At 49.3% G+C, this 22,200-nt stretch overlaps 6 protein-coding genes across 6 annotated transcripts; 1 reads left to right on the forward strand and 5 right to left on the reverse strand.

Annotated features, from left to right (window-relative positions):
• Nucleotides 1-890: 890 nt before the first annotated feature.
• On the reverse strand, nt 891-1,195 carry FPOAC1_002331 (uncharacterized protein; the record flags this gene model as incomplete). The annotated part of the gene is made up of 2 exons (XM_044846911.1): nt 891-902; nt 968-1,195. The coding sequence occupies 2 exons, from the start codon at nt 1,193-1,195 to the stop codon at nt 891-893; spliced, it is 240 nt and encodes a 79-aa protein (XP_044712827.1).
• Nucleotides 1,196-2,876: 1,681 nt separating this feature from the next.
• On the reverse strand, nt 2,877-4,465 carry FPOAC1_002332 (uncharacterized protein; the record flags this gene model as incomplete). Its single annotated transcript, XM_044846912.1, has 2 exons — nt 2,877-4,352; nt 4,403-4,465. The coding sequence occupies 2 exons, from the start codon at nt 4,463-4,465 to the stop codon at nt 2,877-2,879; spliced, it is 1,539 nt and encodes a 512-aa protein (XP_044712828.1).
• A 3,447-nt stretch (nt 4,466-7,912) lies between these two features.
• FPOAC1_002333 (uncharacterized protein) lies at nt 7,913-9,762 on the forward strand (the record flags this gene model as incomplete). The annotated part of the gene is made up of 3 exons (XM_044846913.1): nt 7,913-8,322; nt 8,372-8,650; nt 8,703-9,762. The coding sequence occupies 3 exons, from the start codon at nt 7,913-7,915 to the stop codon at nt 9,760-9,762; spliced, it is 1,749 nt and encodes a 582-aa protein (XP_044712829.1).
• Nucleotides 9,763-9,880: 118 nt separating this feature from the next.
• Nucleotides 9,881-12,790, reverse strand: FPOAC1_002334 (uncharacterized protein; the record flags this gene model as incomplete). The annotated part of the gene is made up of 1 exon (XM_044846914.1): nt 9,881-12,790. One exon carries the CDS (start codon nt 12,788-12,790, stop codon nt 9,881-9,883), a length of 2,910 nt encoding a protein of 969 aa, XP_044712830.1.
• Nucleotides 12,791-13,701: 911 nt separating this feature from the next.
• FPOAC1_002335 (uncharacterized protein) lies at nt 13,702-16,927 on the reverse strand (the record flags this gene model as incomplete). The annotated part of the gene is made up of 3 exons (XM_044846915.1): nt 13,702-13,809; nt 13,872-16,508; nt 16,580-16,927. The coding sequence occupies 3 exons, from the start codon at nt 16,925-16,927 to the stop codon at nt 13,702-13,704; spliced, it is 3,093 nt and encodes a 1,030-aa protein (XP_044712831.1).
• Nucleotides 16,928-19,398: 2,471 nt separating this feature from the next.
• On the reverse strand, nt 19,399-21,599 carry FPOAC1_002336 (uncharacterized protein; the record flags this gene model as incomplete). Its single annotated transcript, XM_044846916.1, has 2 exons — nt 19,399-20,489; nt 20,537-21,599. 2 exons carry the CDS (start codon nt 21,597-21,599, stop codon nt 19,399-19,401), a joined length of 2,154 nt encoding a protein of 717 aa, XP_044712832.1.
• Between the last annotated feature and the right edge of the window lie 601 nt (nt 21,600-22,200).

Genomic DNA, 22,200 nt, shown 5'->3' on the forward strand with positions numbered 1-22,200 from the left:
CGATTGGGTTTATGGGAGGGTTTATCGCAATCATTCGTTCGACTCTTAATATCCCTTGGTTGCTTGATGTAGCTGGCTTGTTGTAAGGTCTCGGGCCGGACGATAGAAGTAGGCGCTGATAAATGTAACGGCCGCTGTTGTCACCACGCCAGGCCAAAGGAAACAGCAACATGCTTTACAAAGGGGATACGAGACCCGGGAATGAATCTGCGAGGCAGTATCGGAATCATTCTTCTGTGATAGGAGGAAGCTGTGAAAGGATGATGTGGATATAAGTCGTCATAGCCGTACGAAACACAGAAGATACAGTAAGTGACTGAAGCCTCATGCTCTCATGAGATCACACCTTTCACAATTGTGGCCATATTTCCAGTCAAAGTAAAACAACACGCAAAAACCAGTCGCTCATGATGCTATCACATGGACGGGGGCTCGTTTGACCAGCGGCCGATGCCTGGTTTGACAGCTCTGGCAAGAGAGGTCGGATGGACTAGTGAATAGCATCAGCGTTAGAAATTTACGATGCCAAGACTTGTTCATGTCGACACAGGTCTGGATGAAGCGACAGACTACTTACAAGATATCGTGCAAGGATAACGTAACCACTGGCTCAAATGGAGCACCACTCTCCTCCACCAGCTACCAGTACGCTCTTAACTCCTCGTCGGCAAGTTCGATGACAATACCGGGACAAATCGTCATCATGCAGAACTCACAAGTGGTTTGCGTCTCATCGTGTCCAATCTACTGCGCGAGGTAGAAGAGGCAGTTTGGGTCCAAGATAGCATATGCATGGAACATGTCGAGGCTGGTTGTACGGAGACTGTGATGAATTCTCCAGAAACTCGCCCCTAGCTTGGGTGCCAAGTGTCGGAACGCAGGTTGACTGGTCATTGCTTGCGCTTGTCATATTCACCACTGTCAGTCACTCATCTTCACTTGTCCAGATCAACGTGGGAGGACTTACAAGTTTGAAGTGTTGCTCACAGGGAAAGCCAACCACCACCGTATAGCGAGATGGCTCAGAGGTTTGACTAGTTTGCGGCATCTCTTTAAGCCTGTTAAACATGTCGGCCGAAGTCCCAAGTGTCTTTATCGGCTCAATCAAGCAATCTCCTTCGGCATTCGTCCATGACATGACAAAGGTCCGTGGGATGTCGAAATATTGATATTGTAGAGATTCGCTTTCATCCATGGCATTGAAAAGTGCCAGATGAAGAGGTATAAGAGACTGGGAAGTTGAAGGGCCTTGCCACGTGAAGGTGTGGGAAAGATGTTGGGAAAGGAAAGACTCATGGATAGAGTAGCTTGGTTGGAACGCTCCTACGATAGAGGAGACAAATGAGTAGTGAATCATACCCAGCACATAGACGTGAAGGATAGGAGAGTGAGTGGATGATGAAGATGGAAGCACAATGCTAAGTCAAAAGTTGGGAAGAGAGGAAGATTCTTATGCCAACTCCAACGCCCTTGATGACTTATCATCCTCTAAAGCATCACATCATCTCTACAAGTCCAAAGTTCAACCTCAGCCAATAGTTCTCTCATTCTAAATTAAGATGCGTGAAAATTTACAATCTTCACAAAAGACTACTGTATTAGGCGATGATGGGCAATCTGGCCAACACAGGTATGCGGCATCACGACGGCTCTGCAGTCAACCAGACCACAACACCATACATCTATTGACATCTGTATCCAGCTTCGGAGGCTAGAGAGCTTTGACTCTGCAACTCGCCTTTCTCAGGATCTTCATTGGATATGTGTGAAGGCAAGTTCCCGTGTATTCTTCATCAGTAGCAAAACAATCACCCAAGACCGAATACGAGACCAAGACAAGTCCAAACAACAGCATCATCATCATAAAATGCCAAAGCTTCATGTCTTTTGTCCTACCCTTTTCTTCCCCTCTCAAGCTCGAGCCTATCGGCGTCAAAGCCTAACGGCAAAAGTGCACCCAACCTGGCAAAATGCATATCTCACAGGCCACATCAACGCACAGTATCCGGATTCTCTACGGGAAACAGCGTAAATACGAGAGAATTAGTTGACCGAAACAGGATCTTGATCCAATTGCGAAAACTTCAATTGTCTCGTGAGAAAACTTGATCATACGCCCTCAAATCTACCCGCTCTTCCTCTCACACCCCACAAAGCCCACACCACAAATCGGTTTAGATGTGGGATCAACTACGCAAGACTCATGCTTCAGGTCATGTAGAACCCCGTGACTCCCGTGTCTAGATGATGGCGAATCTTGTATTGAAGGTTTGTCAGATCTGAGATCAGTATGCACGATGAATCTCAGATCAAGGTACATGGATGCACATCGATGGCATGGGCATAATCACCTCATTGAACATTACAATCGACTCGTGTAAAGCACAATCAAAAAGAGCCATTTCAGCCCAATGCATTGATCGCTACATAAAAAAAAGCCTAAGCTAGGTAGTGTAAACAAAAATGCCATCCCAAAATAATAATTCCCATGCAAACAGCTCCGTCATCTGTCTTCCGTGCGTCATGCAATAAGTAAGAAAGAGAAAAATCTACTCAAGCGTGTGCAAGAGTCCATCCAATCCGTGTCGGTAATTCATTTCCATTTCCATTTCCATTTTCATACGTCTTTTCAAATGTGTCCAACTTCTTTCGTAGTATCGTGATAAAATAAAAACGACGAGTCTAAGGGAATAAATCGCTGGTGGGAAGGGCTTCCTTCTTTGCCCATCCATGATCTGTAGATAAAAAAAAGAGAAAATCCAAATGTTTATCTCGTCTTTGAGGATGTAAAGTCTTGTTCATCCAGTCTTTAAAAATTGCGCCAGAGAAATATGCAAGATAAAAGAAAATCCACAAAAGGGTATTGATATGCCAGTCTAAGCCATGACCATAGACCGCTCCTTCTTTTCCTTGTTCTTGAAAAGAGCCTTGAGCATGTTGGTGTTGGTGCGGCTGGGCTTGGGCCGCAACGTCACCTCGGAGGCGTCATCTCGTCGACTGCTACTTCGGCTATCGATGGATCTCGTCTCCGTCTTGTCGGTGCGCTTACTTCTTGATGAGCGGTGACTGCGCTCGCTGTCTGCGATGCTCTCGGTGTACCTGCTCTTGGTGTCGTCGTCGCGACGGCTTCGGGAACTGCGATGGCTGCCTTCGGTGCGGTGAGACTTGGAGCTTCGGTGGCTGTCGTGGGTCTTGCTTGTCTTGCTTGTCCTGGTTGTTCTTGTGCTACGGCGGGACTTGGTGTCAAAGTCGTCACCCATACTATCAAAGGCGGTAGGTGTAATGAGTTCCATATCGACACTCTCTGTTGCAGAACCTGCTGGGATACCTCTCATCCAGGTCTCGATTGAACTTAGATCATCGTCAAGGATGAGAGCCTCGTCCACGCCGCCATATTCGGAAGGAGAATACTCGCTCTGCGTGCGCATGGGCGCAGGTCGGTTCATGGGCACACCCTCGTAGCCCAAAGCCTCGCGCGCCGCCTTGGCCTCTGCCATTCTCTGGAAAATCTTCCATCCTCCAAAGCAAATAACTGTGACACCAGCAGCGATACTCGTGCCGATCAAGAATTGCGGTGACGATAGGAGCCCAAAGACAGCGGGTGATCCACTCTTGAGGAGGGTCAGGAAGGCTGGTGATGTTTTCTTGACAATCTTGGACAGCTCAGCAAGGGTGAGCGCAACGGCCGCGGCGTGGTCTGGGTTCTTCTGAAGCTCGGCCATGGTGTGCGTGGCAGAGTGGTGGATACACTTGGCTTCGGTGAGGAGGCCCTCGACACGGTGAACAAGTCCCATGGCCTGCTTCTCATCGACTTGCTGTGGGTCCAGATCGGTGCGATCCTTGAGATCGGGAGGGACACTACCATAGGCGAGGTCCATGTCGATTTCCTTGCGCGGCTTTGTCGCCTGGACAAGCTCTCCGGTTGATCGGTTTCGGGGAACCATAGCATCGCCGTAGGCTGAGGGGGCCATGGAGCGAGGAGACAAGGCGTAGTTCGTGGTTTGGGCGTAGGGGTCCTTGTATGTCATCTGTGTAGGGGCCCTGCTAGGGGCTGTAGCCGAAATCTCGGTATGTCTCTCGAGATTGTCGAGGGTCAAGGCCTTGCGGCTGCGGACGTCAAAGTCGTCTCGAGGATGGCGCGAGTGGACGCTTCGCGATCTGCGACTGCGTTGCGAACCGGCTTCGCTAGGAGCGGCGCGAGGAGGGTAATAACGGGAGCGGTCATCGTCGATTAAATTTGATCGTCCTTCGACGTCAAAGGTTTTTGATCGGTGGAGGGACTGGCCGGCCTTGATCTCGGCCTTCTTGTCTTTGTAGGTGCCTTGAGCTTCCTTGAAGATTGTGAAGAGTTGCTTGCCCTGGGAAATGTTAGTTCAGGGAATTGATTGAGGCGCTGGGGAACACGAACGGTCTTGATAATTTTGCCGGAATTGTTGACAACGGTTATTGTCTGTTCGAGCGCCATGATGGGCAGTTGTGTATTCAGAGGCGTTTGAAGTAACAACGGGATAAAGAGCTAGAGCGGGGGATATCGTGTATAAATGTCGGAGGGAGGAGACCAGCTCTCTCTTTTTGTGTTTGTGTGTTGGTAATGCGTGTCTCTGAGTTGCAGTGGTGAGACAGACGAGACGAGTAGGGAGTAGAGCAGTATTTGTCTTGTCGTCGACGATGCGAATGGGTTTGACCGCAACAGCAGATGGAGCTGATTAGGTTCAAGTAGTAACAGGCTTGGCCTGTCTTGAACGATACGATCCGATCAGGGACTGGGATACCCCTTAACAATTTCGATCCAAATAACAGGCAATAAAGAAAAACAAGAGGCCAGGCGAAAAGGAAGCACGGTAGAATAAATGATTCACACACGCTTGGTCCCGGTCCCGCGGTGAAGGATGGATGAGCTGTAGAGAGATCCGCAGTGGGGGGGGAGAAAGTAGTAGAGGGGTGGAGGGGGGTAAGAGTATGGACAGCGGAAGAATTTGGGTAGACCGGGCAAGGTCGGTCAGTTTTGTCCACTGAAAGAGGCAACCAAAGAGCCTGTAGTTACAGCGGCCTCCAGGGCTGTGGCGTTGACCGAGGCGAACTCTACTAGGTAACTAAGTAGATAGGCGGTGGCACCGGGGAAGATAGCTCAGTGGAGATGATTTGAAATGTCAAGAGAGAGTGAGAAAAAAGGGGACTGGAATTTGCTGGGAGTGAGTGAGCTGGGGGACAAGAGGGAAAAAAGTGGTGAATAGGTAGGTATGCTAGGAGGCGGTGGATTTGTCGGTGAGGAAAAATCGGACATGTACCAACAAGGAATCCCAGTGTTTAATAAAGACGATAGAATAGAGAGAAACAGAAAAGAAACCAGAAAAGAGGTAATACAAAGATTTAACTAATTAATAAGTCTATAGACACTCAAGGTTGCATTATCTATCACACACACTTTCTCTTCAGCTTTGGATTCTCAAAGGCGGTAATTCGATCTGTGAGATATGGGGATGGGTTGGATTGGGCTGGGCCAGCTGGCCTGGCCAGACAAGACAAGACATGACATGACAATTGGATGGCACGACTCAATGAGAGTGATTCTCAGGTACAGTAGCTGTAAGCGAACAGACCCGGAAATGTGACAAGCATGCACGATGATGAAGGTGGTCAATACATTTGGGTAGCAGTTTGTTGTAATGTAATGTATCCCGCATATAACACGCATGGCCCTGCATTGCATAAGATACAATGACCGATGACCCTTTGTGTTTACCCATTCCATGTTACGGAGAACACATGACCTTTGACATTGAATAGAGTCAATGATAGATTCATCATGTTGATAGTAACACTCAAATCGTCTCACCACCAAACCTCCATCCATCTTCTGGAACACATGCCGATTGGTCTCATTCCCACTTCGTCAGGCGCCTGTGCATTTGGCACTTTTCTCAAAAGAGAAAAGTCACTATCAACCCAATGAGCAGGGATATCCCTGTTTTTTCTTCCAAAAGAGCCAGCGCTTCCAAGCCCGCCATCGCGCCAATTCGCTTCGCACATGTGGTTCATCCAGCATCCTATCAAACTATGACAAGGCGATGGCGAGACAAATGCAACCTACGTACGAGACATCGAACAAGGGGAAAATCAGGAGAACCTGGTAAAAAGAACACGCGAAGAAGAATAAAACAGATGGCTGGAAAGATTAGAGAGAGGCGGGGGGGAACATGATGGTTCCTTTCCGGGATGTAGCAATGGGGATGTTTATCCGTGACACGTTAATGCTGTCGATCCCGTGATTTTTAGAGGCTTTTTTCTTCCAGGATATTCCCTTTTTGTGACGGACTCTTGCTGGTCTTGGTCGTGGTCGGTCATGGTCATGGGCTTGAGTGTGAGTGTGAGCATAATGATAGCCAGCGCTAGAGCAAAGGTCAAGCCCAATTTGATACTGAGCCACAGTTGGCCAGCGAAGCCAACTGTGGCTTTAGCTCGCTCTCCCCTCTTTCAGCTGTTGTTGTCGCGGTCTAGACGAATAAACACAAAGTTACATGATAAAGGAGGAGTATATTCGTTGTCATTCTCTCGAGTATTCGTCACGGCCACATAAGCATTGTGGCAGAGCTACTCTACGAGACTGACGAGGCATTACTAGACTATAGTCCATCTTGTCTCTAGTATGCCTACCCGGAAGTTACTGTAATGGTTGAGCTCTAAGCTTGAACGTAAAGAAATAATTAACCAACACAAGCATAGGCCTATGTGAAGTGCCATGTTGACTCACCTATTTCGTCTCTCTGTAATCAACATACGAGGCCAACCTGCCGACTTCAAATCCAGACCTGTCGATCTAACGTGATATCTCTCTTATCTGAATAATACCTCGTCCCTGCCCAAACCTCACAGACAGACAGACAGACACACGAGAACCACATCACGCAATAAGACCAAAAAAAGGTAAGACATTATTCACCTCGGGATTGAAGCAGACGATGCCATGTGGCAGATGCTGATCAAGACGTTTGTATCCAAAAAAGCAAACATTAGTCTTGCCGAAGGTTGATCAGCGGTCTTGGCCTCACCCTAGACCATAAATGAGTTGACGAACAGGTTTGAGTTTGAGAGGAGGGCCTCAAAGATTTGATGTTGTTTGATGAATTACCCACTCATCTTGAACAACTGACTCTTTTATTAATACGACGTTGTTTCCGTGACTCAGTTTCTGCTGGTGAGATTAAAGTGACTGTCTTAGTTTGAGGCTGTTGGGCTAAGATTCTTGTGATCCAATGTCGGGGTCTCCAAGATTCCCCCGCAAGCTTGGCGGGTACCTGAGGTTGATAATTCCGAGATGAACCGAGTCATGGAAGAGTCCTTTGACGATTGAGTATTCTTAAGGTTGCTGGTGTTTTTAGAATTGAGCTCAGTTGGTTATAGTTGTCGATACCCTATGCAGCAACTGTAGTATAACCTTTACCCCGGCTCGATACATCATGTCACCAAAGCTCAGTAAGCCCAGCCTCTGAGCTTGACGGGGTATAAAAATAAATGAACTCATATATATGCTCTAGGCAGCATGAACTGGTCTACTAATTTTGTCTCTTATGTTCCCAATGGACAATTTTCTGATATACCGAGGCCTAGTGTCCTCTTGTATAGCCAAGCCCAATTCATCTCTAAGCCTCTCAAGGCTGTAATATTAATTACAATTCCATTTGAATAAGAAAAAGCCTTAGTTTCTCAACTTACAACAATAAAATAAACTATAAGCCGGCGTCATCCCGATTCTCCGATTCTCCACACAATATCCCGCATTGGCAGTTACAATACAGTACAGTCAGTACTTTCTTGTGAAACACCATAGTTGAACATCACATCATCATAGATTCTGCCTGTCACCAAAAAGAATAGACAGAAAAAGAGAAAGACACAGACATAGAACATCAAAATGTCTTCAATATCGACACTCTGCGATTCCCTCCAGATCTCAACAGCCCACGTCGTCGATGGCCTCCGCGGCTTCGTCACGTCCTATCCGCAAGCGCGTCTGGACCTGGCCTCACTGTCGCGCGAGCTCGCAGAACTGCAGATGGTGGCGAGGCTACTTCACCACAACGCTCAAGCTCTCGACACCGACTCTGACCTGAAATTGCCCTCGAGACTGGACGATGCGCTCAAAGGCGTCGTCAGTGAGGCTGGCGAATTGATCGAGGAGGCTGAGGATGCCTTGGATCTCGATAAGGAGGAGGAGAGGACACAGAGTTGGCTTGAGCATACTGCTGAACGGCTGTCGGCTTTTGCGAAACTACTAGAGAGTTTAAGAAGTTCCATGAGTCTGGGGTTGGATTGTGTATTATTGTGAGTTATTCCATTACTATCTTATGACATCTTCACTCACATGTCTCAGAGTTATCAATGCTCAGCCTCATGATGGACAGAGAGAACTTCCCGGTTACAGTAGCTCTCAGATCCTCCAGGAAGCATCCACGCTGCGTTCAAAATACCTCGGAGAGTCAGACAGCGAAGACTACCGCGTTGAGAGCCAACGAACCATTATCGGTGAATTTCTCGAGGCTGTTCATGATTTTATCTCAGAGAGCTCCTCCGCTATACCTCCTCCTCCACCAGCCGACGATGAGGAGAGCAGGGATGTCAGCAACAGTAACAGCAGCTTCGCCAACCCTGAGTAAGTCCACCATTGTGCCATTTTATGTTTCTCGTACTTACTCATATTCCAGAACAATTGCTTCGTCTCCTCACTCAGAGACAAACGAACCTCCCATCCCAGACTACAACGCCATCGGTATAACATCCACAACACCCCTTCGCATCTCTCTTCGCCACCTGGCCAAAAAAGAACTCTCCAACCATGAAGTTATTGAAACAGCCTACCTCTCGCGCCATGGCGCCTGCACATTCGCCACCCAGACCCTCGAGTCCCCCACGCGCTTCTACGACATGAAGGTCAACCAGGTATCATGCCTCCAGAATCAGCACGGTGTGAGCATGATCTTCTCTCGCAATGGTCGCCAGTGGGCGTACCTCAGTGAAGAAGACGGCAAGGGTCTCAACGCAGCCAACCACGACGGGATCAACTTTAAGAAGCCAGTCATTTATCTAGGTGACTACATCAACGGACGCAAAGTCCCCGTTGCAAAGTGGCCCGGTGCGAAACCGCTGGCGTTTTCGAATGATGGGAACTGGCTTGCTGTAGGAAGCACAAAGGGTCGTGTAGGCCTCGTGGACTGCAGTGCCAACATTAACAGAGCATCCGTTGTTATACCATGCCATCTAGATGAGGTTACCCATGCTGTCTTTACACCAGACAGTAAGCTTCTCATCACACAGTCGCGTGATGGCACGATCCGCATCACAAACGTCAAAACGCGCGCCTCAATCGCCAAGCTGGAAACAGACACATGGAAGAAGCCTCTGTTCCTTGGAACGTCCCCCGATGGAGAAATCATCGTGGCAGTTTGGGGCGACACCATTTTCCATTGGAATCATGGCACAGCAGCGCTCGAGTCATATAATCTCAGCGGACGAAGAACGCGCGAGGGATGGCCTGTTGCTGTATCCGCTGATTGTCGTTTCCTGTGCTGTCGGACAGATGACGGCGTGGATGTGAGCGATTTGTATTCTGGACGAGTGCTGTATACTATCAAGTTCCAGAGCGGTTTCGTGACTGCGGCGTCGTTTAGTTGGGATGGGAAATACTTGATCCTTGGAAAAGCGGCGTCTTGTATGGGATTGAAGGTTGGGACGTCGACTTTGGATGTGTGGGAGCTTGTATTCTAGGCGTCTAAAAAGGTCGTGTTTGTAAGAGTCAAGTTGTATTTTAAACTCCAAAGACGAAAGGATGAACCAAGCTATAACGATGAAATCACAAACGACTAAGTCAAGCAAGACTTGTACATCACTCAACCTCTTTCCACCTCGCCTCAAGCATCTGCACCCTCATCATCGGCCCACCACTCATAACCTCAGCCATCTTCTCCCTCGCTTGTCTATCATACGTATAGCCTTGAAGCACGTACTCATTCTCATGTCCATACCCAGCATATGAATTTCCAACCGTGTATGTATGTCCCATGGTCACATCATGCGACCATCCCATACTCTTGTAAAAGGTACCCTGCGAGCCCAACATCTGCGCCTGCACCGCAGCAATTTTTTGCTGGTTAAGGATTTGCTCACATTGCATAATTGTCTGCGTGTAGATAATATGTCGCTGTTCTGCCATTGTGAGGAATCCTTCCAGATCACCTGTAGTGCATGCTTCGTTGTATAGACTCCTCATGCGAGGAGAGAAGAGATCACACATACGTTCCTTGTCAGGTTCTCTCTGGCCTGTGAGTGAGAATCGGGGTTCAAGAGCTGTTCCTTTGGCAAAGGAGACATAGCAGTCCTCACAGATGGCTACCACTCCCCATCCCCACCAACGTCTGTTCTTGCTGAACTTGATCCTCGGGCATTGTTCAACAGAGCCCCATTGCGCAGTCCAGTCGAGAAAAATCCTGCCCTCCCCCCAATTTCGGGCATTGGCGTATGTCTCCAGAGCTTTGAACGCGCGTGGATGTCCGAGATTGAAGCCGCACATGTACACGCCATCCTGCGTAACATTCGTGTCTCTCATAAACCACCTCGATCCTCCGACTGGCTTCACTATACCCTCATAGCACGCAGCACAGATACCCCACGGAGCGTCGTTGATGGGCGTATACCAAACACCGCCCTTGATGCCTTGACTGCTGCAGAACGGATACTTGTCTATCTCTTTCACGGCGTTCCAAAAGAGACTTCTGTCCTCATCGTCCATGGCTTGGTGCATGAGGATGACATGGTTCAGTTGGCCCAGATTGCATCTCGTACCGAAATCACCTCCAATGATTTGATTCCATTTGTCTTCGTCTTCTGAAGCCAGGAAGTAATCATGGTAACACGCTCCGCACGCCTGCAGCCCCTCTGGTCCAGATTTAGGCTTGTACCACGTATATTGGCTAGCCTTGACAACGTTGAGTTTTGGACAATCCGGTAATTGCGCCCTGCCATTGAACTGCCGACAGAATTCATTCCATTTATTCTCTTTGGCATACTCCATAAACTTGCGCTTGAGGAACCACATGCTCAAATCGCAGTAAGCGCTTCCTTGACTCTCTTGAAGGCTGTAGTACTTGGCAAACGAGGACGTGATAAGGCCATCCTCAAAGCAAGCCTGACAAATGGTCCCGCCGGGTATATCGTCCGCTATGTACCACAACTCCCCTTCGACGGCATTCTGCTCCCTGCAGTCTTTTATGTTGATTCTCTTGTGCATAAACTCGATGAGCTGATCCAGATCTCCAGAATTGACCGCCGCAGGGAAGAGATTATCTTTGACTCGTCTGCTGCTGAACCGACATTTCCGCTTTTCACCATCATCGTAGAAGGTCATTTTGAACGAGTTGCAGAACTTCGTATTGTATATGTGATCAACGTAGCAACGGGCACAAATGACGAATTCGGGAACTGAGGCGTGATAGAACCAGTGTTGGGGGAACGAATTCAGAGATCCTGAGCATTCGGATCCTGGCTTTGCACCACATGGATGCCCATGTGCTGGTTCGGGCGTTTTCACGCGAGGAGGCTTTTGTGATGGAGTAAAAGGGGGAGGTTTCTGTTGGCGGGGACTTGAAACTGGGCGAGGCGAATGAGATGTAGTCTCTGGCTGCTGCTGAGGGGAGGTATATTCAGAGGAAGGGGATGGTGCGTGGAAAGAATTCCTTAGTTTATGCGACCGAGATCCAGGACTCGGTGAATTATATGGGCTCCTTTCTTGGGCCGCCTGCTCTTGTACCCCGGATGTTGGTTTTGTCTGTGGACTTGGTGGTCTAGGACTGTTGGTCGTTTGTTGTTGAGAAACTTGACTGGCACCCTTTCTCTGACGTTGGGATGTGTTTAGAATAGGAGGGGGGCCAGGTGGAGGCGGAGGAGGCGGAGGAGGCGGTACATGACCCCGAGGACTCTGAGGCGAAAGAGACTCCTTCTGACCTGAGTAGTGATAAGGTGTCGACCTTCTAGGACTCATACTTCCACCTTCAGTTGTAGAGACAGGTCTCCTCGGTAAAGGCGGTGCAACATCCTCTGTACTAACCCTCGGCGGTAAGGGCGGTCTCTCTTCATCATCCTCTCCATTCTGCTGTCGTGCTCTCTGTTGTCTAATCTCATCAAACAACTTTTGCTGCTCCTTCACAAGTTCCTCTTCACCCAACTTCGAATTCCTTGCCTCTTCTGTCCTCAACCTCTCCAACTCGTTGTTATGATCAATATTCATTTTTGCCATTTGCTCCTCTGCCTGCCTCATTTGTGCTTGGTATTCGGCTTTGTACTGTGCCGCGAGTCGTTCGGCTTCGCGCCATTGCGTTTCGAGGTGATGTGTTTGTGTCTTTGCTTGCTCGGCTTGGGCTTGGAATTTGGCCAGGTCGGCGTAGTACTGTGTTCTGCGATCAGTTGTTCCTGATGATTGTGCAGCTGTTTGGGTTGACTGTGAGCTCATGGGGTTGTATGGTGATGGTGGTGGTGGATATTGCGGACTCTGATGCTGCCCATAATGAGGTGACTGACTCTGGTACTGCGGGCTTTGAGGTTGTTGATAAGTTGACTGTCCATACTGATGTTGTTGCCAACCTGATGGTGAAGCACTCTGCCCAACCCGGCCATGACCAAAACGTCTCTGCTCTTCTCTCTGCTGTTGGTCCGCAAACTGTTGCTGTCTCTCTCTCTCCAACTTCATCTCCTTCCTATACTCCTCCGTCGCCTTATCCACAAAGTCCTTGAGCCACGCCATTGCACCAAACACAAGATAATTTGTTGGATAGTCGGAAGCGAGGAGGGGTCTTGTTTAATGTTTGCCTAAATACCTACGTGTAAGAATGGCGGGTGGGTAATAAATGATAAGCCGCATGTTCGCTGGCAGTCAAAATGATCTGACCAATCTGAGAGGTCTTTAGACGAGTGACTCCATTCTCTCGATTTCCCATGCAACTACCTTAGTAGGTATGCAGTGTCTTGAAAGAATTTCGCTCTTGATTGTCGTTCTCTTGATCTTGGTTTTCACCATCACCTCCAAATCTAGCTTCCATACATGTGCGCCCTTTTTAATTGTAACACTCACACAAGGATGACATGGGAATCCATCTCATGTCACCCCTGTTTTCAGCTCGGCATGGCCGGGAATTGGCACTTGTATAACACCGTATATTGCTACACCATGACTTTGATCTAAACAATAAGCTTATTTATCGTAAGGCTTGACAGAAACCTTGAGTATGCATCGTAACATAGGTACCACATTCACAATCCGGAACTATCATTGCATGTAAAAAGTTCATTCCACCTGACTGTAATGCTAGGCCCCTAAACCATGGCTTTTTGTTCATCCTCCAGGCTCAACACGAGACACATTTCTGTCTATCCGTCATGAGCCTGATGATACTGGATCAACTTTAGTTATGAAAAAAGAAGAAAAAAAAACAATAGGTATATGCTCCCATCCGCCAAATGATAACAAGTTCGAACGCCTTTTCTCCCAGTCATGCTTATACCTCGTAACTATTTGTGTTGTTATGCATCATGTTCTTCGACGCCTCAACGCCAGTTGGTCTCATTAGTCGTCTGTAGACTGACAAATCGCGTGCAAACCCATATAGCTGATATTTATGTTCCATCATCAGTTTCATACGTAATTCTGTACCTCTCTTAGGCTTCTTCCTCAATCATGGCCCGGACCTCGGGTTCATTGAGAAGAATACGTTTGCCCAGTTCCTCTGGGGGCTTGCCATCTCGGACAGCTCCAAAGTCAAGAATCTGCATCATGTTAGTCATTGTTCTTGTTCATGTTAGTGTTCATGCTTGATTCTTCAACATACCTCGACATATGTGAGCTGGTCTCGCTGGACGGCAGCTACGCAACGTCGTTCGTCAAACTTGACTTGCCACACACCGCTGAGATCACTCAGCAAGTCCTGCACGCATTCGCCGGTTCGTACATCCCACATCTTGACTGTCTTTTCACTGCCACTTATGACCTTGCGACCATCGTGCTGGAAACAGGTAATGGCCCCGGTATGCGCCATAAGCGTATTACGGCACTTTCCATTCTCTGGATCCCAGATACGAAGAGTGGAATCAGCCGCTGCTGACACCAAACGCTCATCGCGCAAGTCCAACAACCCGACAAGGAGACTATGCCCTTCAAGTGTGTACAGACATGCGCCTGTTGCAAGATCCCAAATCTTGACCAACGAGTCCATGGAGCCGGATATGCAACGATTACGCTCATGGTCCAGAACCACAGAGTATACCTTTTGAGTGTGGCCATGAAGAACGTGCAGCGCCTCACCAGTGCTGATACGCCAAACGCGGACGGTGCTGTCGTAGGATCCACTGACCAAGGTATCGCCGTAAGCCGAAATAGCGCGAACGGAATGAGTATGCCCAGCCAACACTCGAATGAAGTAAGGGCAGTCCGACTCGTGAGCTGGGGGGCCGGTCTGAATGTAGCGACGGGAGCCAACCTCTGGGAGCCGCCAAACTCTGAGCTGACTGTCTCTGGAACCAGTAATGATGAGAGGCTTCTCGGGCTGCATGATAGCGTGTCCGCCAGAGTCTCTTCCAGTCTCGGTGGGCATCAGGATTTGCAGGCAACGAACAGTGCTAGTGTGTCCATAAAACACCTGCTGGCAGAGTCCACGCTCAATGTCCCAAACACGGACAGACCTGTCAGTTGAACCCGAAACAAGCATGTTTCCCTCATACTGCAGCGCCCAGACACCACCCTCGTGACCTTCAAGCTTCTTGCGGAGCTTGCCCGTCTTGGTGTCGTAAATGTGAATGAGGGTATCGTCGCTGCCAGTGATGATCTTGTCCTCGTCAAACTGAAGACACGTAATAACGTGACGAGGATGAGCTGCAAAGGCGACGTGGCCGGGTTTTACCTCGCCGCTGGTCCAGCTCTTGCGGATCATGTGGTGGCGGCGGTATAGTGACTTGTAGAGATGAAACTCGCGGAGACTTGGTAGTCCAATCTGAGGGTCGGGAACAGCATTGATGGCGGCACTTGCAGCAGACAGCGGTCCCTCCGATGGGTGCTGTCTGACTTCGGGCTGCGACTTGCTTTCCTCACGAGTCACGGCCTCCTGAGCACTTGCACGTCGCTTGGATCGCTCGGCGGCCGAATAGGTGTTGAGCGCTCGCTTTCGCTTAGAAGCCCGGGATTTTGAGGCTGTGTCTTGTCGAAGGGTTCGGGTGAGCTCGTGTTCGGTCGAGGTCAAACGGCTTCGCATACTCAAATCCTTCTCGTAACCAGAAGCGCCAACAGGGTCTTGCCACCCCCAACCCTGAATGGAGGCCTTGTGAAGCTCGCCAGGGGGGAGCCTGTAGCCATCACGGTCAAACAGTTCCTTCCAGCCGGTCTCGTTGCGGTCGACAAGATTGCGCCAGTGCTTGGAGACCTGCGCAGCTCGGCAAAGGTCCCGGTGGTCGAGATGGGACAGAACAGTGTACCCAAGCTCTAGAGGTAGCTGTCGAAGGAAATCACATTTGAGGGCAGGGTTGACAGCGTTGGCGACAACTCGAAGAGTAGGGCGAGGACATCGGCGAAGGAATTGATACATCATAAATGTCTTCATTTCGGTTTTCATCGAGTCGAAGGCCTCGAGCAGAGTTTGAGTATCGACGACGTGAGGAGATCCACCAGACCGGGCAAGTGCGTAGTCATCCTGGGGATGGCCAGCGGGGACTAGTGCGGTCGAAGAATCATCTTCTGTGAGTTGTGATTCCTCGACCCAGCGAGAGGGGTCCGAGTTTGATGTCTGGAAACTGGACTGGCCTTCATCTTCGGTTTCGGTGGTATGTAACTGAGCGGCTGCTAAAGTAGGCGACAGTCTAGGACTAGGAAGACTAGCATCTTGGGCAGCAACAACATCGATACTGGGTCTGGGGTTAAAAGGACGAACAGGTTGCTGAAGGGATCCGTCAATGTCTGCAAATGGTTCTGCATCGGCGTCGGTAATTGGTGGGGTAGCCACGTTACTGCTGAAGACGGTGTGGGAATCACTTTCACCAGGGCTGGTGGCTTCGTAATGGGGGCTAACAGCGGACGAAGATGCCTCGGGGGAGTGTTGTCGTTCATGGTGTGACAAACGTCGACGAGCTGACCGGTCAGATGAGCCAACAACTTCCGAGGTATCAGGGGTAGCAAGGAATCCAGAAGGCGCTCTAGATGACCTCTCTCCTTCTCGTCGACTGGACCCATGAGCTATAGAGCGACGAAGCTTGTCCGAAACAGCGTTGAGTGGGTTTGATCGAGGCAATCGCCGAAGGTTCGATGTAGCTGCGGATTCGGGAGAGTCTGTAGGGCTGGCTCTTGAGGCCCGGGAGCGTCGGGGATAGCCTTCGGAAGGAGATTGTGATCGGTGCTTAGGCACTCGGATGAGGGTATTCGATTCTTGAGGGGATTCGGCTTTCATTCGGCCAGGGGTGGAATGACCGTTGCTATATGTCATCTGCGAATGTTAGTCTTTATTTATTGCCACGATGGCCGCAGTATACATGCATGACCGATACGCAAACTTACTTGGGTGTCGGTAGGCTCATCCTCGCCTTCGTCGTCGGTCTCGAGTGCACCAGGCATATTGTAAGAAAACTCGATAAGTTCAGGAGGAGTAGGCTTCATGGCAAGAGGGTATTCTTTTGTATCGAGGTTTTCGAGGGGCACAGGATCCCTAACAAAGACGTGGGGGAACTTGCGTGTGAGACGAGTAGTGGTCGTAACAGTCTTAGTCTCGACACACTCACTAACCTCGAGCTGGAACCGACGAGATCGCTGGCTCTGGCTGCCTTCAGATATGTTTACAGAGACTGTTTGTGAGGGTTTGGGATGACGAGGCTCGAGAGCCTGACTAGTCACGGGTGACGGTGTCATGGTTCGTTATGATGTTTGTGTGGTTGTGTTCGTCCAGGCTCTAGTGAAAATGTTGCCTGGTCAAACAAAGGTGAACAAGTTCCGCTAAACAACCAGAGGCCGACTATCAAAACCAGAATCCGCAAAAAATGAGCGAAGTGATTCTGAAGAACCGACCAGCCAGGGACGGGACAATCAACGCGATGATTACGCCAGATCACGCATGTATCCACAAGCGGCAGAACCGATCAATAACGCTCCTTGACTCGATCGAGAGAGAAGGTTGAGGAGTCGGATGTATACGATCGTGTTAGGAGTATACGGACGATGGCAGGCGTTTATCGACGGACCGAACCGCGAAGGGGTTTTGAGTAACGGCTTCCCTGGGAACTGCACGCCCAAAGTTCAAAACACCGTAAATCGAAGCGTCGTTACGAGGGCGAAGAAGGGAACGGCTATAAGGCAGTTCGTCGAGCAGAAGACGCGTGTGAGGTGCCGACTCGAGGTGCAAAGGCAAGGGGAGGCCTGGTGTACAAGGGAGTGTGGCGAGTTGGGGCGGGAATAAAGAGAGAAGACAAGATATTGATTAGTAGAGAAAAAGGAAACAGTAATACAAAGAAAGAAAAACAAGGCCAACAAGAAAAGGGGTGGAAGATAGATGTCGTAGAATGGTGTTTTGCCTGTCTGATTCTTTTTCGTTGGGCGCCCTTTTTCCTTCGTTTTCTTCTCGAAGGGCTCCGTTTGCTGACGAGGCTTTGGTGAGAAAGAAGATATGGTTGTGCAGACTGATGTGACGGAGGAGTAGTCCATGGTAGTTGGTGTCTGATTCTCGGGCCAAGGCAGAGGTGGACTCTCCATTATTCGAGCTAGGCCGTTTCTGGTATGGTGTTGTATTGTATCGGTTGGCCCAGGGCTCCTTCCCAGAGTCCAACAGGGTATAGCCTGATCAGCATCGAGAAATAATTGGACGAAGGTTAGAAGTACGTACCGTCTATCCTTGGGGAAGGGGAAACATGACACGGGGACAGAACATGTACTGTGCATCTCCACATGCTTTTAATGGGTTCTTTCTTTGGTGAGCGTCTGTGGAAAAAGGTACCTGTTATGCAATGCAATGCTGGACATGAACTGAACTGCAACCCTATCACAGCTAAACTAGAGTATCTGGACAAAAGGTCAAAGGGTCGTTTTCCAGGCTGACTCTGTTGGCAAGTACCTAGTTATGCATTTGGACTGGAAAGAACCTGACTTGACCTGACATGGTCTGTGTCTTGTCACCCGGCTACCCTCTAGTTATACTCCAGCTGCGGATACGTCCGTGACCGACTGACGCGTGAAAGCTGGAATTCAAAGACCAGGTTTTAACCGCTCAGTCAGCCTGGCCTAGTCCCCCAATGTCAAGCCTCGTCGATTCTCAACCGGATTTCCATGACTTGGATCTAGGTTGTGCGGTCGTGCACGCCTTGGAACAGAATCCTTTGGGGGACAAGGCCCATTATAACTCACGTGATCTGTTTCTATATCTTATCGGTTCCGGCCTCGGCGAAAGTGAAGCTTATTTTGCCTTGCACATCGGATTATAATTACCTACTTGATGGATCCAGACTGGTTGAGATGCGACACGGGGGAATGAGACATAACGCCCTTTAACGCGCATCTAATTGCTTTTCATGGTTGCTATGCTATTATTGGCTTGTTATTCCCGGAAAGGGAGGAATAGTCACGTTTTAATGGATGAATCGAAGGGAATTCAGATAGTCTAGAGCACAAATAATTCGCCATTCATCTATTGCCACTACATTTACAGAGTAGTCTATGCCGTAACTCTGTTTATTATTTCTCCAAGTAGTTCGTTCACCCTTGGCAGTAACTATCCCTTCCCCTCACAACTACCTACTGACCTATCACCTCCCCTTTCCCACTCAAACTCCTCTCCCTTCAGTACCAGACTTGTCCGCATTCTCGACTAGAGTCCACTAACAGGACTCTTTTGCCACATGGATTTAACAGAGAGAAAAATCATTTCCAAACTCACGTGTATGTATCCCCGCCTGATCGTTACCGATAAAGTTTCACTTAGTCAGCCAAATCAAAGAGGCCGTGCCGTCGCCATCGGCATACCCGATACTCGGATTTCCACTTCCAGGTGAACGCCGATGCGGGGGTGTTCCGATCGGGGGCTTGGGTTGGCCGATATGGCGGATCTCTTGAAAGTAGGATTGCACCGACTAGACTGAAGGAATGTGATTTATATGAGGCTTTGCTATGATTTGGGCCATTTCTCTAGGGCAACTCGCATTAAATCACTACAGCGGTATTATTGTTGTGATATTTCAGGTTCATTGTCCCCAAAATAATGATATACTTTTGTACTTCTAAAAACTACATACGTCGTTATCGTGGTATCTAAAATCACATCGCTAAACACACCATCCCCAAATACACCCCTAAATCAAAGGATCATCTACTATTCAAACATATTTACTCAAGGCTCAAGATATATAAACCGGCATACGACTCCCAAGCAACTCACTCTTACTCAACTGTACATCCAACTTGTTAAAGTCATGCAGCATTAGCCAGCATATCATGCGGAATATCAACGTGCACCAGGCATCATCGTGCGACACCTCCTGTTCATACAAAGCGGCCTCTAGCCTTGGTCTTGGCACCTCGCTCGTCAGTGAATAAGCCTCACTCACGGCGCTGCCGGGTCTGCTGGATATCGAAGGACGACCGTTCGACATAGTGTTGAGAGGTATGTTTTCCACGCTTGTTTGTAGACGAGGTGCCGGCATGGGCGGCGGGGGAGACGAGCCTCGTTCCATACCGCGCGTGCTACTTGCCTGAGTCCTACCCGTGCCTGCTCTTCGGAAACCATGGCCCGGGGGTGCTCCAACAATACTCGTTCGTCGATCTGTTGAGCGGGTAGCGCGAGGGACGACCCTTTCACGAATGACGTGAAAGTAGACTTCCATGAATTTATGCTGTCTATCATCCGGACTGGCTTCGTGCATATCTTCAAATCCAAGCGGCGTCACTCTGGGCTGTCCATCTGGCCGAGGGTGCGCCGCTGCCGGGCTCCAGTCAGCATGTAAAGACTGCACATCGGATGAACGATCTTCCCCATCGTTAAGAAGGCGTAGGACCTCTTGGATATGCGATCGGAGGACATCCTGGACCATCTCTCGACGCTTCTGTTGGATCTCGGTCTCATGAACCTTGATGCCCATCTGCTCAGCAAAGGGGGTGATGACACCAGCAGGTTCCTTGGCCGTCAGGATTTGGTCACAGTCATCAATTGCTTCATGAAGTGCCTTGAGCATCATCATCTTTTCAGCCATGTTGCCGTCCTTGTAATCCAGAATTCGTTCGATATGTTTCTTGGTCTTGTCAAGGATGACAGGGTTTCGACGCGCTCCTTGCAGTGATATACCAAAAAGTTCGTAGTAAGCCTCCATTACTTTGACTAGTGATACTGACTGCTTGTCCCAGCGATCCGGTGTCGGGTTGGGAATATGGGTAAACATGCTGTCTTTGATGTGAAACGATCGACTCAGCATACCAAGGATCTCGAACGATACTGAAACGTGTTAACGGATGCGACATCGAGGACGGAAACGAGCATACCAGGAAACAAATGGGACGTGTGCTTGCCAGTATCCTGGAAAGCACGAACGGCATTTGTATTGCATCCAATTTTGATGAGAGTCTGCGAGATCTCCCCACGAGTTGCTAACTGGAGGAAAGCCAAATTTTCAGGGTCGTCTTCTGGGAATTGAAGTCGTCGCTGGTCCAATGTCACGCTGTAAATGGTAGACACGTAGCCAAAGCATAACTCCTTGACTTGATCCACGGGAATCACTCGATTATGCTCGAAGCGACTTCTTCCATAGATACTAAAGGTGAACATCAAACCAAGATCAGCGACCTTCTCTCCCAGGACCATGAAGCCATTGCCCTCGGCGCGGTAGCGGTCACGCCTGCGGTCAAACTCTTTCCAGTAAACACCCAGAGCTGCCAGCATCTCGATCAGATGGCATATCGTTGTTGTCGCGTATGGGCGAAGAACTGTTGCGGGCATGGTATCCCAGCTTTTCCGTTTGCGTTGAAGAGCCACTGTCATTGTATGCGCCTCGTACAAACTCGGAGGCTCTGTGGGAAGGTCAGACTTTTGCTCCTGGGCATTGGGTGGGCCGAGTTGTTTGTGCATTTCTCCATATTGGGCCTTCTGCCACTTCTCTGAATCGTGTTCCATGCGTTGCACAGCGCTGAGTAGAAGTGTCCAGGAAGCTCGTTCATTGTCGGCAGTGTGAATGCGCTCACGTCTCGTCTTTGCCGCATACTCTTCTCGAAAGTTGATGCTTAACTCAGACCATGTATTGTCGAGACTCTGTTCGCTGCCATCCAGGAAGTAAATCTCGGCCCCTTGAATGGGACCGTTCTTGTTATCTGGAGGTGAAACGAAGATGACAGGGGCTTCGAACTCAACCTCGAAACGAAGTTCGTCCCATGAGAAACGGCGGGTTTTTGTGAGTGCCCATTTCCCCATTACTTTCTCATTACATTGGGCGTATCCTGCGGCAGAAGCATAGTATTGCTGCATAACCTGCATGAAAGTGGCTGCGAGAGCGACCAAAGACACGAGGAGAGCCACAACGGCCACGATAACTTCGGGGTCTGCTTCAGCCATGTTGGTGGATATTCTATGTTCGCTCGTTCGATTCGTTCGATTCGTTCGTCTAGTGTCTTAGGTGGTGGCGTCGCGTAGTGGACTAGACAAGTCGTTGCCAGCTGGAGAGACACGGCGTTTAGGGTCGATGATCTGAAATCGTTGAGGCGAGTGAAAGATTAAATATGCGACGGGAGAGTTTTGGAACGACATGAAAAGTAGTCCCTTTCCTTTATAAACCAAGACCCGCGTGGTGAACCTTTCAGGTTGGCGCCATGTTTACCGGCGGATAAAGAGAAAAGAGGGATCCAAAGGTGAAAGGAGAGGATTGAGCTGCAGACGCAGAGCCTCGTTCGAACTTGTCAATTCGCATCTTGCTACCTACAGGGGAGGACGTACAAGGCTCTCAAGTCTGGGGTTTAATTGGAGCGATGGCTTAATGAGGTGGGTTTTGGGCTGAAGATGGTCAAGGTTATGGAAACATTGGGGGCGGCCGCTTTTAGGGCCGTAGCAGGCCTCAATCAGGGAGGGAACAAAAGGGATTGTGTATCTGGGTAAAGAAGTTATTCCCAGACTATGATGAAGAGGTCTCTTTCATCGAATAGAGCAACGAATTTATACA

Source organism: Fusarium poae, chromosome 1 (assembly GCF_019609905.1).
Source record: "Fusarium poae strain DAOMC 252244 chromosome 1, whole genome shotgun sequence".
In the NCBI taxonomy this organism is placed as follows: domain Eukaryota; kingdom Fungi; phylum Ascomycota; class Sordariomycetes; order Hypocreales; family Nectriaceae; genus Fusarium; species Fusarium poae.